General features: G+C 55.1%; 5 protein-coding genes across 5 annotated transcripts; 2 read left to right on the top strand and 3 right to left on the bottom strand.

Annotated features, from left to right (window-relative positions):
* Positions 1-2983: 2983 nt before the first annotated feature.
* On the bottom strand, positions 2984-4575 carry E0L32_009330 (uncharacterized protein; the record flags this gene model as incomplete). Its single annotated transcript, XM_031144283.1, has 3 exons — positions 2984-3067; positions 3162-4199; positions 4267-4575. 3 exons carry the CDS (start codon positions 4573-4575, stop codon positions 2984-2986), a joined length of 1431 nt encoding a protein of 476 aa, XP_030991153.1.
* Positions 4576-5054: 479 nt separating this feature from the next.
* E0L32_009329 (uncharacterized protein) lies at positions 5055-8724 on the top strand (the record flags this gene model as incomplete). The annotated part of the gene is made up of 5 exons (XM_031144282.1): positions 5055-5080; positions 5254-5329; positions 5388-5408; positions 5468-8237; positions 8342-8724. 5 exons carry the CDS (start codon positions 5055-5057, stop codon positions 8722-8724), a joined length of 3276 nt encoding a protein of 1091 aa, XP_030991152.1.
* Positions 8725-9771: 1047 nt separating this feature from the next.
* Positions 9772-11865, bottom strand: E0L32_009328 (uncharacterized protein; the record flags this gene model as incomplete). The annotated part of the gene is made up of 6 exons (XM_031144281.1): positions 9772-10991; positions 11046-11327; positions 11382-11441; positions 11572-11613; positions 11708-11764; positions 11862-11865. The coding sequence occupies 6 exons, from the start codon at positions 11863-11865 to the stop codon at positions 9772-9774; spliced, it is 1665 nt and encodes a 554-aa protein (XP_030991151.1).
* Positions 11866-12755: 890 nt separating this feature from the next.
* Positions 12756-13580, top strand: E0L32_009327 (uncharacterized protein; the record flags this gene model as incomplete). Its single annotated transcript, XM_031144280.1, has 4 exons — positions 12756-12873; positions 12941-13054; positions 13120-13236; positions 13297-13580. The coding sequence occupies 4 exons, from the start codon at positions 12756-12758 to the stop codon at positions 13578-13580; spliced, it is 633 nt and encodes a 210-aa protein (XP_030991150.1).
* Positions 13581-13723: 143 nt separating this feature from the next.
* Positions 13724-14377, bottom strand: E0L32_009326 (uncharacterized protein; the record flags this gene model as incomplete). Its single annotated transcript, XM_031144279.1, has 2 exons — positions 13724-14075; positions 14136-14377. The coding sequence occupies 2 exons, from the start codon at positions 14375-14377 to the stop codon at positions 13724-13726; spliced, it is 594 nt and encodes a 197-aa protein (XP_030991149.1).
* Between the last annotated feature and the right edge of the window lie 1471 nt (positions 14378-15848).

Below are 15848 nucleotides of genomic sequence, written 5' to 3'. Positions count from 1 at the left end.
CGACCGAGGGAACAGGTTGGTCTGAATGCGAAACCAGGCAAGCTAGGAACCTTGGCGTTGAGATCTAAGCTCGGCCACCCCGAGTCAAATGTGGTCTTGTAGGTCTGCACCTTGCACAAAGAAGTCGCAGCTCCGAATGCTCTGGAATGGATAACAATCGATCGCAGTTGACGGTGAAGAAAGAATGAACAGTGCTCTCGAGATGATAAGAGGTGAACGTGTGATCGATTTGCTTGGCCAACAGACAGAGATTGAATCACCAGAGTGACATCAGTCTCAGGCAGAAGCCGATCCAAGCTCTCTCTTATCAGGTTGCTCCCACGTGCAAAATTGGCCACGGTAGGAGCTAATCAGATGGGAATGGTCCGATAATCTCGGTTGAGATTTAATGGTCTGGGGGGCACGGTATATAAAAGTACTGTACGGAGGAGTATGTAGGGCATATAACAGATGGTCAATAGGGTTCACGCCGGGCAGGGACCAGGCAGCTTGAGCGCTCAGCGAGGGAGGCGCGGAGGAGAGACGTGAAGTAAAACCCTACAAGGTCGCATTTTTTTAGGGGAGCGAGGCAAAGGACGACGAAACATATAAAAAGCCTGGCAGGGATAAGAATGAGGGAGCTCAGATGCGCGAGCCAGCCCAGGTAGATGAATGCCAAGATCAGACGGCAAGCGGGCCACCTTTTTAGCTCTGCAATCTTGGTCCATTCACATGGCCATGGTGTGGGCGACGGACGAGTGCGAGCAAGCAACAGCATCAACAGCGGTATTGGAGGTGACGACAAGACACATGGAGATGCGTAACGAAAATCACCTTTGCCATTCCGCTTTGCCGGCCAAGCTTTTTCCTGTCTCTTGTCTCTCTGGCTGACACGGCTGGGAGCCACGCCATCGGGGTTCCTCTGTCCTCTCATCCTCCATTTCTCTCACACGCGCTGCAAGCATGGCAGTCCTATGTCACCAGCGTTTCTTGGCTTCTTGGCATCTTGGCGTGCGCCCATGAGGCCTCCCTGATTGTGTGAAGTAGGTAGGGCGCTGGTAGGCACGCTCCTTAACCGTAGGAAGGGAGGGGTAAACTAATGTACTTGTCAGGAGGGACGACGAGCCGCTCGCTGGCCTGATTGTTTGTCGCGCCTCTCGCCGTCGACTCATCTTTCGGAGCTTCTACTTCATGACACAACGGGGCCGCCACTATCACGGTAGGGTTGCCCGGAAGGCTGCTTGCGCATATCCGCACCCTGGGCGGGCCCTGTCCTATCTGTACGCGCCATCGAATCACACTACATGGTAATTACGGAGTACTCCGTACATAAAAGCTCGAAAAAAGAACGAAAACAAAAGATTCCCAAGAGGTCCACTGCTTGCAAAGCGGATACCAGTCTGTGAGGCATCGCCTTCCGCAATCCGCCCACCAAGAGCTACCCCTCCACACTCAAAGACACGTCGCCGCAAGCTCCCGCAAGCTGCCGTGACTAAGTGGCCCTGACCAGGTTGGCAAGGAGGGTGCCATTGATGGCTGATTGCCGATCGGTCGGTGATGACAGATGCCCCGAGAATGATGAGCGAGCGGAAGGGGAGGGGAGGGTTCTGTCCTGGGCGTATCCCTGCTACAGCTCCTTTTAGCTCCCGCCATACGGTGTTTTCGTTTCCTGCTTTCACGCAATCATCGTCGCATGGCGGGATACCTATCCAAGAAACTCCGTAACAGCCATCTGGACATGGGATGTGCGGGAGTGTCCCCGGACACGCCATGCGTACATGCGTACATGGCTGTCCACCCGGGAGGACAGAGGGCGGTAGCAGCAGTGTAACAGGGCCTCCGGCGCGCGCCCATCATCTCACACCTCTTCCCTACCTACCTTGCTCGAGCTGCGGCAGCAGCAGCACCCACAGGTACGCAAGATACAGATAGTAGGATCGCACGGCATCATGCAGCTAGTCGTCGGGCTTGCAGCATGCAGCCTCGCCGGATTGATCTGACTGGGTTGACATGGCTCCCTCCGACAGCTCTGGCGCAGCTTCTCATGGTAACATGCCCCTCCGCGCTGAGACGTAGTACCAAGCCAAGGGCCTGTCCTGCGGTGATGGTGGGCAGATCCCAACGGCATCTCGCTATCTGCCATGTTGTTCGTTGTTCTTTTGGATGCAGAGACTGACAGGCCAGCCTCTGTGATCCGGCCCCGGCCCCGGACCCGACTAGGTATCTAATCCCGCCACAAGTCCAGCGGCTTCAGTACCTAATAGATATTATATGTACGCACACCATGAGCGATTCCAACAGAGGGGGTGACCAGTGTGCACTGTTACGAGTGTATTGTTGTCTTTAGGCATGACATGCCAGGTCATCACGCCTCGGTAGATCAACCTTGGCCCTGGACCTCACCGCTTCCTGTCAACACCTGGGCAGTCAGCGAGCGGGAGCTAGCGCCCGGCTGTTGATCACTAGCAGTTACCTAGGTAGGTAAAAGCTAGTCCCATGCCCCAACCGGGCGGGAGCATCCAGCTTGCCAGCCGCCCGTCTGACCCCAGAACATTGCCCAGGTTGGTGCGTCAAAAAATTGGGAACCAGTCTGAAGCCGAGAACTCCGTACCAACTAAGCTCGGGCGCACGCCCAGGGATGATTCTCCTTCACCGCACGAGATAAGAGTCAGCTTTGACCGGTTTCCTGAGGGCCAACCAAATTGATGGAAGTTGAGCATGTTGCAACTTTTCGTGAATATGAGTGGACGGGTCCTGGCATTCGAGCGAGACCGCTCATTTCGCGGACCCTTATCTCGTCCCTCGCAGATCTACCTATTTGCCAAATCACCAGCCCGTCCCCCATCCGAGTTTTCCATACTGGTAACACCGCGACGCCTATGCAATGCAGCTGACAAAGAGCTTTTGCGTAACCATTACCGTCCCAGATTGCACTATGACTAACAGAACAAGCAAAGCATGTGGGTGTGGGATGATGCAATTTCTGGCTCCCTTCTTACTTCCCCTAGGCGTAGGTCCGAGAGAGGTTCCGGAGGTACCAATCAACCAGCTTCCGTCCCACCTTTGCTTCGGAAATGTGAATCAGGTCCTGCAGGCTGCCGTCAGTAAAATGTCACACGAAAAGCTTGATATGACCTAGGGTGGGCTCAGGGTGGGCCGATGTAGGGACACAACAAACTTACACCTTGCATAGCGTAGTCGAGGTCGCTGACGTTGACCCATTCGCCGTCGAGCAGGCCGTTGTCGGTCCACCTCAGCTGCTTGGTGTGCTGCTTGGTGACCATCAGGAATGACCGAAGCTCCTCCGGCTTGACCTCGAGGAAACCAGCGAGCTTCTTGAGATCCATGGTGGTGTACAGGCGCAGGTACGACTTGACGGTCGGGTTCCACATGTTGGTCTTGACCTCGTCCATGAAGATGGACAGATGGTGCTCGACGGGGTCGACGTTGGCCTCCGGGTGGTCGAAGTCTGGGGGCACGGGGGAGATGAACTTGGGGCACGCAGCCCTGAAGAGCTCCTCAAAGACGGGCAGCGACTCGGGGCCGCCGCGCTGCAGCTTGAGGAGCTGCTCGCCGTACTTCTCCCGGATCTGCGTGTGGATCGTGTCATCGAGACGCGTGGGGTGGAAGGCGACGCAGATGGCGATCAGGGCATACATCTGGTCGTTCTTCTTGGTGATGGAGTCGTACTGGGCGTTCTTGTTGAAGTTCTTTGTCCTGGAAACATAGACCAGGATGTGGCTGAACATGCGGATGGCATCGGCATAGCGGCGCATCATCATGTAGGAGAATCCCACGTAGTAGTACGTGGTGAAGTGGGCGGCCATAACCCTGGCAAACATGGCCTTCTTGTTCAGCTCGATGTCGTCGAGCGTCTTCAGAGCCAAGCTGAAGTCTCCAAGCAGAGTGTGGACCCGGAGAAGACCGATGATGGAGAAGTAGCCGAGCATGCGGTACAGGTTCTTGGAGCCGTACTCTCCGGCCACGGACATGGGATCCTCGTTGCGCTTCATCGCCGCAAGTTGTTCGGTGATCTGCGATCGCTGGATCAGGGAGTAGAGAACGTTCAGGACGCTGTAGCAGCCCCAGGTGTTGGGGTTCTCTCGTAGAATCTGCATCTCCTCCTCATTGTTCGCTTGCCTCGCAATGCGCATTCGGTAGGATGAGAAAGAGTTGAACTGGTAGATGAACTCATCGATGACGTCCCAGGCCCAGTAGTACTATCGCAGGTCTCGGATTAGCATATTGCGTTTCCATCCATCCTTTCGATCCCTCTCCAAGACTCACCGAAGGCGGCTCCAAGTCGACAGGTCCCTCCGAGTTGAGAATAAAGTGGAACAAGCTGCAGTAGGAATCATAGCTCTGGAACTTGACCTCGAGAGGCGCGGAGAAGTCGAGGGGTTGGGCAGCAGCTACGAGCCGAGACTGGATATCGTCGGCTTGTTGGGCCATCGTCAGAGAAGAGACCTGCTCCAGCTCCTCTCCGTCATCGTACTGAACCTGCTCCTTGTACTCGGCGACAAGGGCCTCCTCCTCGACATCGCTGTCGTCGTTCATGGCCCGCACCGGCGTGACGCCGTTCTGGAAAGCGCTCATGTTGGATTGCCTGATACCACTACCGAGCTGTTGCAACGAAATCGTACCCAATCCGGTCGGCCGTGAAGGGTGTGGTGGAGGGGTGCGAGATCGAGGGGTTAAAAGGTGAGGTTATCCACAAGCAACCGTAATTTTTTTTAGCGAAACCGCGCCACGACTGAGTTAGGGTTGTGAGACCCGATAAATGCATGCGGCCCCACCCCCCGATAATTGCATCAGTCGAAAATTGAAGAAGGAAATTCTTCAAAAAAAAGAAGACACTGCAATGCCTCCCTGTACTGTATATCAGATGCAGTAAAGGTCAATGTAATCAAGGTTCTGTTATTTCTTCGCGGCGAGAATTCTTTGTTGATCAGAATGAATCATCTTGACGACCTTGCGGCTGGCTGTGTACTTGTACATGTCTGATGACTCAGGCTGGGCCAAGACCTGAAGTACCTACCCCGCAGTGCACGCTACACCTACCTGAAAGCCCCACTATGAGTGAGGTTCAACCGCTCAAGAGGTACATTTTATGCCTGCAGCGGGGTGTTAGTAACTCAAACGAGCTCAGGCAAGAAAGCTTTGATGGCTACCCAGGATATATGGGATGATATATCTCCTGTCCATTCCTTTATCAGTGAGAATAGGAAATCCTCACTGTAGTCTGTCACCCCTCACTACTTTGTTGTGATCAAGGAAAGCAACAAATATGCCTGTCGTCAGCCCAGAACAGCTGGCCAAGCTCCAGCAGCACGCCGATGATGTTCGAAACGTGAGTATTCCTCCAACAGCCCCCCCCCCCTAACAGTCACAGTGCTAATCAGTCCTAGATATGTATCCTGGCCCATGTTGTAAGTGAATCATCCGGCATTACATTTCCAAGCAAATCTGGTCTCACACGTCGCAAAAGGACCATGGCAAGACGTCTTTGACGGACGCCCTCATCGCCACGAATGGCATTATCTCACCAAAGCTGGCCGGCAAGATCCGGTATCTCGATTCAAGACCCGACGAGCAGCTACGAGGAATCACCATGGAGTCCTCAGCCATCTCGTTATACTTCTCCATGCTCAGGAGATCAAGCCCCGAGGCAGCCCCCGAAGCCAAGGAGTACTTGATCAACCTCATTGACTCTCCAGGACACATCGATTTCAGCAGTGAAGTCTCAACCGCCTCGCGGTTATGCGACGGTGCTGTCGTTCTTGTGGATGCCGTCGAGGGTGTGTGCAGTCAAACGGTGACAGTACTGAGACAGACGTGGACTGAGAAGCTGCGGCCGCTTCTGGTGATCAACAAGATGGACAGGCTCATCACAGAGCTTAAGATGACGCCTAACGAAGCCTACATCCACATTAGCAAACTCCTGGAACAAGTCAACGCTGTTCTGGGCAGCTTCTTTCAGGGCGAGCGAATGGAAGAAGATCTGAATTGGAGAGAGCGCATGGAGGAGCGCGTTGCCGCCACGGCGGCGAAAGAGGCTCAGATAGTTGACCAGCAGAGTGAGGCGGGCGATCTGCAGTTCGAAGAGCGCGACGACGAGGACATCTATTTTGCACCGGAGAAGAACAACGTCATTTTTAGCAGCGCCATTGACGGCTGGGCTTTCACAGTCAGGCAGTTTGCGGTACTATACGAGAAGAAGCTCGGAATCAAGCGCTCTGTCATGGAGAAGGTCTTATGGGGCAATTTCTACCTCGATCCAAAGACGAAGAAAGTTCTAGGGCAAAAGCACCTCAAAGGACGGAATCTCAAGCCCATGTTTGTGCAGCTGGTCCTCGAACAGATCTGGGCAGTGTACAACGCAACAATTGGCGGGGACAGTGGAAGGGGAGACTCGGTCCTGCTCGAGAAGATCACAAAATCTCTAAACATCACGATACCGCCGCATATCATGCGCTCCAGGGATCCAAGATTACTATTGACCACAGTCTTCTCATCCTGGGTACCGTTGTCGACTGCTTTACTGGTGTCGGTGATCGAGTCACTCCCTTCGCCGCGAAAAGCGCAAGCAGACCGACTTCCTGAGCTTTTGGATGAATCTCCAGGGGCTGAGTCCATTGACGCCAAAGTTCGAGATGCTATGGTGTCTTTCAAGCAGTCAAAATCAGATCCTATGGTTGCATATGTCAGTAAAATGGTCTCGGTACCCGAGAGCGAGCTCCCTGAGAACAAACGACGCAACGGGCCCTTGAGCCCGGAAGAAGCACGGGAACTAGCACGGAGGAAACGAGCAGAGGCGGCCAAGGCACAAGCTGCGACAGGAACAGGAAACGAGAGTGTCATCGTCAACATTAGCAGTGCCCTGGAGAACACGACGCTCAATGAAGAAGAGGATGAGCCCGTTCCCGAAGCATCGCAGGCCGACCCAGAACACCTAATAGGGTTTGCTCGCATATACTCGGGGACCATTTCGGTAGGCGACGAGATATACGTTCTACCGCCCAAGTTCTCCCCATCACAGCCACACCACAACCCCGAGCCCAAGAAGGTCACGGTCACAGCACTCTATATGCTCATGGGTCGAAATCTGGAGAGCCTCCCTACGGTTCCAGCAGGCGTCATTTTCGGCATACGGGGACTGGACGCCTCTGGTATCCTCAAGACCGGGACTCTGTGCAGCCAGCTCGAGGGCGCCTGCAACCTTGCCGGTGTGGCTAACATGGGCGGCCGGCCCATCGTTCGGGTTGCACTGGAGCCGGAGAATCCGGCAGACCTCGACAAGATGATTGCTGGCTTGCACCTTCTGGTGCAGAGCGATCCATGTGCAGAATACGAACAGTTCGCAAGCGGAGAGCACGTGCTGCTCACGGCAGGTGAACTACATCTCGAGAGGTGCTTGACGGACCTGCGGGAGCGTTTTGCGCGATGTGAGATTCAGGCAGGCGCTCCAATCGTGCCCTACAGGGAGACAATCGTCCGCGCAGAAGAAATGAGGCCCCCCGTCAACAAGGAGCTCGGCCGTGGCGCAGTCATCGGTGTGACCAGTTCCAAGCAGATAACCGTCACCCTTCGGGTGCGTCCGCTGCCCTCAGAGGTCACCAGTTTCCTCCAGAAGCACACTGGTGCCATCAAGAAGCTCTATAGCTCTAGAAACGCACAGATTGGGGCCGCCACGGAGGAAGAACAGACTGCCCAGACGGCCGAAGAGCGAGTGGAAGAGGACACCGAAGTGACCGAGACGAAGGTCTTGTCTCCGGAAGAGCTCCAGCGACAGCTCCAGGCCGAGCTGGAAAACGGCAAAGGTCGGGACGCTTGGAAGGGTCTTGTGGACAAGATCTCGGCATTTGGCCCCAGGCGAACAGGACCGAACTTGCTCATCGACGCGACAAAAGACGGATGCCTCTCCAGGGCTTTCGCCACGGCCGAGCGAGAACAGAACGCCAACCCCCAAGGCGACGAGAGCCTAAGCCCCAAGCACTTCTCCGACAAGATCACCTACGCCTTTCAGCTGGCAACTGCGCAGGGACCTCTTTGCAACGAGCCAGTACAGGGCGTCGCCGTCATCATCGAGGATGTAGTGATCGCGACTGCGGAGGAGGAGACGGCATCCGCACGAGACAAGCTCGGCCGTCTGACCGGAGAGGTCATCAAGACAGTGCAGCAGTCGATACACAAGGGCTTCCTGGACTGGTCGCCGCGCCTGATGCTCGCCATGTACTCATGCGAGATCCAAGCCAGCAGTAAGTATCTCTCCCCCTAGCGCACCCAAGCTTCGGCCACACCTCTCTGCCGCATAAGCCTTTTGTGCATGACCATGGCTTGTTAACACATCCCTAAACCACAGCCGAAGTCCTGGGCCGCGTCTACGACGTCCTCACCCGCCGCCGCGGCCGCGTCCTCTCCGAGGCCATGAAGGAGGGCACCCCCTTCTTCACCATCCTCTCCCTCGTCCCCGCCGCCGAGTCCTTCGGCTTCGCCGACGAGATGCGCAAGCGCACCAGCGGCGCCGCCCAGCCCCAGCTCATCTTCGCCGGCTTCGAGGTCCTCGACGAGGACCCCTTCTGGGTGCCCTTCACCGAGGACGACCTCGAGGACCTCGGCGAGTTCGGCGACAAGGAGAACGTCGCCAAGCGTTACATGGACGGCGTGCGCCGGCGCAAGGGCCTGCTGGTCGAGGGCCGCAACGTCGCGACCGACGCGGAGAAGCAGAAGACGCTCAAGAGGTGATTTGGAGTTGTTGGGCTCGGACAGGGAGAGCATTGAGGGGGATTGGTCAACGATTGGGCATACCGAATGGTTGTGGACAATTGGGGATTCATGGAGCAAGGTACCTAGCATAGAGATAGACCTCGGAAAGCACTGTGTGGTAGGGACACAACATCGGATTGACCAGACTACGTCTTTTCGCGACGCCCGAGTGATGAGGTTTACTGAAGAGCTGCCCTTCACAGCCATGAGCCACAGCTACGAGCTGTAGTGCTCAATACTCAAATTATGGATTCACCGGAGATAGTTCACGCAAAAAGATCCATGCCCAGGATAAGAGACGGTCTGGCAACAAAGAAGTCTATTTTTCCATCTGCAAGGAGAACAAACGCCCCAAAGGTCGAAAATGGTTGAGAAATGCCCTCCGTGTTCGTTCCTGGGCATCAGATGACCAAACGTGAAAAAAAGTCCTACGAGGCCAACGAATACACACAAGAAACAATGCAACCTGCAAGGAGAATTGTAAAAGTACGCTCCATCCATTGACCGATAGAAATCATGCTTTTTAGGTAACGAAACTGAATCTCTCAAAATGGTGCAGCTTTTTTGTGCTACCAGAGTTGCCTTCCCCTATTATAGTAATAGTAAGTGGGCAAAGTATGTGAATCACCCCCCTAGACTTCATGATTCCATCAATCCATGTCTGCATCACCTCGTGAGATGTTCGGCAACCCATAAATCGTTGAAGATCCATACCACGTCGTGGAGGTCGTGACAATGAGAGAAAACGCGAGAGTTGTTGGTAAGTGGAGAGCCCAGCGCAAAAGAATCTTCGACGAGAGGTAGTATTGCTCTCAAAATATGCCCGACTGCCTATCGACTTGCCGACTGGCATTAGTACCCATGGCTCAAACCTCGGGTGTGGGGTTGGCGGAGCAGTCTTGCTAACGAGAAAGGCGAGAATCGAATGGGTGCGCGGGGAGGTTTCGCCGATGAAGGTATTGTCGCTGATTATTGCACCGAGATCTGGCTCTTGGCCACGCGCTGAGATGAGTTATATTGTACAGTTCACGCAACCCGTCCGCGTTGGTTGCGTCGTCCCTTGTTGGGGACAGTCTCCCAGCCTTCCTCATCGGTCGTCTTCTGAGCTGGCTCTGCCGAGGATTGGGCAGGGGCTTGCTGACCAGCAGGGGCAGAGCTGCCGTTGGCACGAGGTGCTCGGGGTCCGTCGCGGGGACCACGGGGTGCACCACCGCCACGGCGGGGGCCGCTGGGGATAGGACCGCGAGCGCCCCTTTGGTCGCCCGAGGCCGAGCGCCAGTTGCCGCTCTCTGTGGCACGAGACTTGGCGTTCTGCACATTCTCTTTGGGTTCGCGTGGGCGCAGGGGCGCCTTTTGCTCGCCATCACCACCGTTCTGACCCTCGGGGGCAGCGGCCTCTGCCTCCTTGGGGGGCTCCTGAGCAGCCTCCTCAGCAACCTTGGGCTGAGCCTCCTCGTTGCTCGCCTCGACCTCTTGTTTCTCAGCGGCTTGCTGAGCAGCAGCCTCCTTTGCTAGCCGGCGCTCCTCCTTGGCCTTCTCATCGGCTTCTTTCTTCTCCTTCAGAGCAGCCTGTCGCTTCTCCTCAATCTCGCGCTCTCTTGCGGCAGAGTCGATAGGTCGCGCAGCACCGAAGGGGCTGGCCTTGGAATCGGTCGCAGACGGCAGGGCTGGGGAGGTGACATCAGGCGCACCCGAGACGGTTCGCTTGGCCAGGTTCAGCTTGGGCCGCGAAGCAGGGACAGCAGCGGCGGGAGCTGGAGAAGGAGGGGCCTCGCTTCCGCTGCGAGATTGGGTAGGAGACTTGACGGGAGCATCAGGGCGCATGCTAGTTCGCCACTGCATGTCCCGCTCGGCGGCGGTAGGAACACGCTCAGGGCGCGGCTCGGTGAACTCGCGGCGAGGAGGACGAGAACCCTCCTGGCGGCCTTCGCCCCAGGCAGCCGGCGAAGCCCTTCTGTCGCCGCGGTAGGACTCAGAGCGACCGCCCTCGTTGGTGCGAGGCCGGCTGCCATCGCGAGAACCAGGGGCAGGCTCCTGCTGGGGAAGAGGGGCCAGGGGTCCCTTTCGCTCCCATGAGCCCAAGTCACGAACTCGTCCATCGTCAGCGGGAGCATCACGAGAGGGTCGGCGATCGGCAAAGTCGGCAGGGCCGCGTCGGTCACCACCGCGGTTAGGGAGATCCGGAAGAGGTCCACGTCGTGTCCAATCAATGTCTCGCATCTCAGTGCGACCCTCGCGGTCCTTGGCTGTTTACTTGTGAGCAGTCTGACCTAGCAGGAAAAGAGGCGGGAAGGACATACGAGGATCAGCAACGCGAATCCTAATGTTTCGACCCTGGAAGGTCTCGCCATCCATAGTCAGTGCTTTCTTCAAGCCCTCGACGTCAGCAAACTCGGCATAGCCGAAGCCCTTGGGGCGCTGCTGCTCGCGATCCTCCACAATTCGGACATTGATGACATCGCAACCCTCGAAGAACTCGCTGACGGCATCAGAGGTCACATCGTAAGACAGGTTGCCCAAGTGCGCGGTGAAAGGCGCCTTCTCGGGAAGCTGCTGCGGGCCGGGGTCGCGGACGTGGAAGCCTAAAAAATGATGAGCATCCGGGTGAACACCAACTGAGACGAAGATCAACTTACCGCGATCACCCCAGGCACCTGGAGCAGCACGACGCTCGGGAGCAGGCAAGGGCTGGGATCCTAATTGATAAAGTTAGCCTAGGGATGCTTCCGCGTGGCATGAAATCCAGGGGACAGGGCCAGGGTAGACAAAGCGAGGCCAAGTCGGTGCTTCCTGAAGCAATCGCAGGACAGGTCATAGATTACGTACCATAGGTATCCTCAACCTCGTCAGCCCAGGATCCTCCAAAAGCTGTTGCTTGGTCAGTTATTGTTGAGATGACGGTCAGGCAAGGTTTTCGGGAAAGGTCCTCGAAATAGACTCGGTGATTTGGGAGATTACTGACAGGTATCGGTCATGAATTCTCCATAGGAGAGCTTTTGGACCTCCTTCTTTTTGGGAGCTATTGAAAAGGCATGTTAGCGGGATCAGAACAATCTGACAGGGGCGATCGAAGTGTTTTCGAGGGCGTTGCTGGTGTGGACGGCGAAGGCTCATACCCATGATGGAATGCGGTTTTTTGGCCACGCGCGACGATGAACTATCGCGGCGCGCAGGCAGGTGGGATTAGTCGACGACTTGCAGGGCCGGCCGACTGGACGAGAACTTGAGAAGTAATACGACGAGATGGTTTGGAGCCGGAACAAGTCTGTGTCCAATGTCGAGATTGGTGCACAGAGGGGGGAAGGCAGGTGGTGAGGCTGATCCGCGAAAGAGGCTGCGGAAGCGGAGTTGCAAGCCTGTGCGAGTGGGATTAATTTTTGGGGGTGATTGCAAAAAAATATGAGGTTGATTGAGGGTTGGACATTATTTTTTTTCGCATCCGGCAAAGCAAAGCAGTGCTCGCCATGGATCCTCTCCGCTAGTCCCATTCCGGACTAGCCCGGCTGTTTGGCTCCAGCCTCCAGGGGAGGGGCGCTGCTCTGTGGATGCTGGCTGCACCGTGCAGGGCCTCAGGGCTCCAGGGCTGCTCTTTGATGGGCCAAGAGCACTGAGGCGGCTCAGGCACTGCCCTGTAGCCTGGACGCCAGGCCAGCCCTGGCACGCCCGAGTGATTGATCGGACGCCCGGCAAAAAATCCGGGTCTTCCCTGCGTCCCGTGAATGTGGATAAAGTGAAGTCTTTCAATGGATCGAAGGGGATTGGTCTGCACTTCATCCCCATTGAAGTCTACATGTACTTGTATCTTCAGTCTCTCAACGATGGATGAAGGCTCTTCACTTCTCTGTCCATGCATATCTCTACGTTCTTGATCGGCCAGCGACCAAGGGAAAACGTTGCTCGGATAATACAGTCCTTCTTCATCAGCCATAACATTCATCATCTCACCTCATACGGATCTTTGTCTCTTCCACAGCCCTTTTATCCTAGCAACCTTTGATCATCAGCCAATCATGGCTCAAACATCTTCAGATCAAGAGGCTCCTCGTCCCCAAAGACGAGACAGGACGCCCCTCCCACCGGAAGTCATGGACATATTGGTTCCGTCCTTGAAGGTCGGATCAGCTGCCGGTACGGTTCATCCCTTTACTATTGCAGCAAGCTGAGAGCGTGCATGGCTGACTGGGTACCTATTTAGGGGCGCTTGGTCTCTTTACTGGAGCGGCTGCTGGCATCGTTCGGTCAAATACACCGCTGTTGTTCTCACTTGCAAGTGGTATCCAGTGGTTCACCCTTGGCTCAAGTTTTTACGGTATGTGGCACTCCAGCTGTAGCGGTGGTGTGTCTACGAACAAGGAATCGCTGACCATGGAAAAGCCTCTCGAAGGATCGTCATCACTGCCTGGGGCGGTGATAGCAAGCTGACCCCTGCTGATACGGTGAAAGCAAGTGCTCTCGCTGGAGGGTTCTCCGGCTTTGCCGGCGGTCTCGTCCGTAAGTATGGCCCAGCTTTACTGCATGATGAGATTCCATGGAACTGAACCTTGTTGATAGGAGGACCCAAGAACATCGTCCCAGGTGTCATCATGTTCACTTTATTCGGTGCAGCCGGTCAGATGGTGGCGAATTCCATGCCAGCCAAGGATACCTCCAAGCCCAAGGCCAGCTGGCTGGCTTCTAAATGGAGTCCGGTCACCCCATTAAGTGATGAGCAGTATGAGAAGATGCTCGAAGAGAAGATTCTCAAGTTTGAGGTGGAGATAGCCTTGATCGATGACAACATTGCCGCCCTGAGACAGTCCGCATCACTGCCGGAGCCATCAGAGCGAAAGTCATAAGAATCAGGGCCGTGGTCGACTTTGTAAGAGAAGCTGTTCTTCACAAGATACCCCCTGTACATTTACAACTCCACTTTGCATCGCAGCATATGGCCGGCATTGGTGTCATTTAATTTACTTGGATTTTGAAACTATAGGAGGGTCTAGTAATACCCTTCGGTCTCCCTCGAAGACTGGGTTACGCTCTCTGGGGGAATAGATCCCTCCGCAGCAACACTGTCTGGCACGGACTCTGGGCGGTAGTAGTCATCCCCACGGTATTTTGCACCGCCGACGCCGGGCGGGTTACGGCCAACATTGGCTTTCGAAGCATCCACTCCTTGTTCCAAAGTCCCGTTGCCCCGGCGTTCTTTGCCCGGAGCAGCAATCTTGTCCCGACCTAGTACGTCCTCGCTTAACACATCATTATCATTGTTCCCTCCCTGGTCTCGTTGAAGCGCCGCCTGTTTGTGTTCAGGACCGCCGCTACCTTCGAAGTGCGAGCCACGGGTTTGACTGGGTCGTGTTTGTCAGTGTTGATTCCTAACCATGAGCCTGGCGACCTCTAGAACTTACCGCCCGCGGTCATCTAAATCACCGCCCTCCTCGGGAGGGATGCGGCGATTGTAGCCGGCGTTGGTGCTGATATCCGGGTGATACTTCACCTCTGAACCAGGGAACCTTTTCTCCGACATAGAGTCAACACCGGCATCGTCAAGCCCAGTGGACCGAGCGTGGCCAGTCTTGGCCTGATAGCTGTTGAGGTCACGCTCAGCTTGAGCGGCAATGTCGCGAAACTCGTTATTTGACGGAGCCATGGTTGGAATTATATTTATGTATCGATGTTGTTGAAGAGCCGGGTTCAATTGGAATTCAGATACAGGAGCTACAACTATCCACCGCCCTACTGAGACCTGTCTGTCACAGTTATATAGCTATCATAGCAGCAGTTAGGGCATCTCGACGTCATCCAAGGGCTCCAGTCCTGATGTAATGGTGGAAGGTTGGTAGATGTCAATGATTTCATCGTGATGGAGTGGCCGTCTCCAGAATTGTGGACCAGCCAACCCGCAACGGAGCTGTAGCTCCTAGACAGCCAGATACTTTGGAGATCTTACAATAGCTCGCGGAGCCTCTACTCAAATGCTGTGGAGGATAGGTTACCAAGGCTACATACCTAGTCAACCAATGTAGCAGAACAGATTGTATTCACTTACCAAAGTGTGGTTGTCCATTGCACTTCCCGGATGGGACATCTATCACAAAGCAAACTGACTGGTCAGATTTGGGACCAGAGTTGATCATTCAGAACCGATGACACAAGAAGCAGGATTATCGGTGACCATCACACCATTCTTGCCCCGTTGTTGATGGCATCGTCTCAGAATACTTTGCCTTGACTCCAGGACCACAATATAGAAGTGCAAGAGACAGAGCATAGAGACTAAATAAGATAAGACAAGTACGCTCTATCTACTTGAGGATGTTCTTGTCCTAGACTAGAGCTATATCTCGGTAATTGGTCATTCCGTTTTAGTTAAGTGCTTGGCCTGGCCTCGTGTTGCTTCATTCGAGTTGAGGATCAACGAACAAATGCCTAGGTACATAAAGTACTCGGGAGTCTCGGACAAGTCGAGACAAGCCTAAGGCGGACCGAATCCACTGACAGTTCGGGTGTAGATCTTTGCCGCCAGACAGAACTGGTTAGTAAAAGGAGTGTTCAATCCGTGCCTGAATCACCTCAAGAACTTCAATTGATCTTGTCAACAATACCCTTCTACGAGTAAAGTACTTGTACCTAGTGACGAGCGTACTGTTTTTATTATGGGAGATTTAGTGAAAGGGGGAGATCAGCTGATGGCCCCGGCTGGCGTTCAGCTAAGGAACCCAAGCTTTCGGGGCATGAGCCAGCGAGTGGCCACCAACTATGGGGTGCGGGGCCGCTATCAGTGCCCTGTGCTTATCACTGGCCTGACTGGCCCAACTGCGCCGGCTGGAATCTTGATGGCCAATAAAGCGTACCGAATCCAAGACCCGCATCCACGAGATTCCCAAAACCCCAACTTGCACCCTCACAAAGGCCCTCTGACTCGGCCTTGCTGCATTCCCGTTCGAGGACCAAGGTTTGACAGCCGTGCCTCGCCGTCGCATGTTGTTTTGGAGGCCCGGGTTTTCGTTGTGTCGGCTGTATTATCCCACCAACATCATCGAAATCTACCTTGCTGGGACCGGTGTTGCACTGCCGAATCCGCTTTTGCTCGATAGCCGCATATCTACAGGCCTCCCAAC

The sequence above is a fragment of the Thyridium curvatum genome, assembly GCF_004353045.1.
Source record: "Thyridium curvatum strain D216 chromosome Unknown NODE_67_length_248306_cov_82.505095, whole genome shotgun sequence".
In the NCBI taxonomy this organism is placed as follows: Eukaryota; Fungi; Ascomycota; class Sordariomycetes; order Thyridiales; family Thyridiaceae; genus Thyridium; species Thyridium curvatum.
Note: the sequence above shows the minus strand (reverse complement) of the source record. Positions and strands in the feature narration are given on the sequence as shown.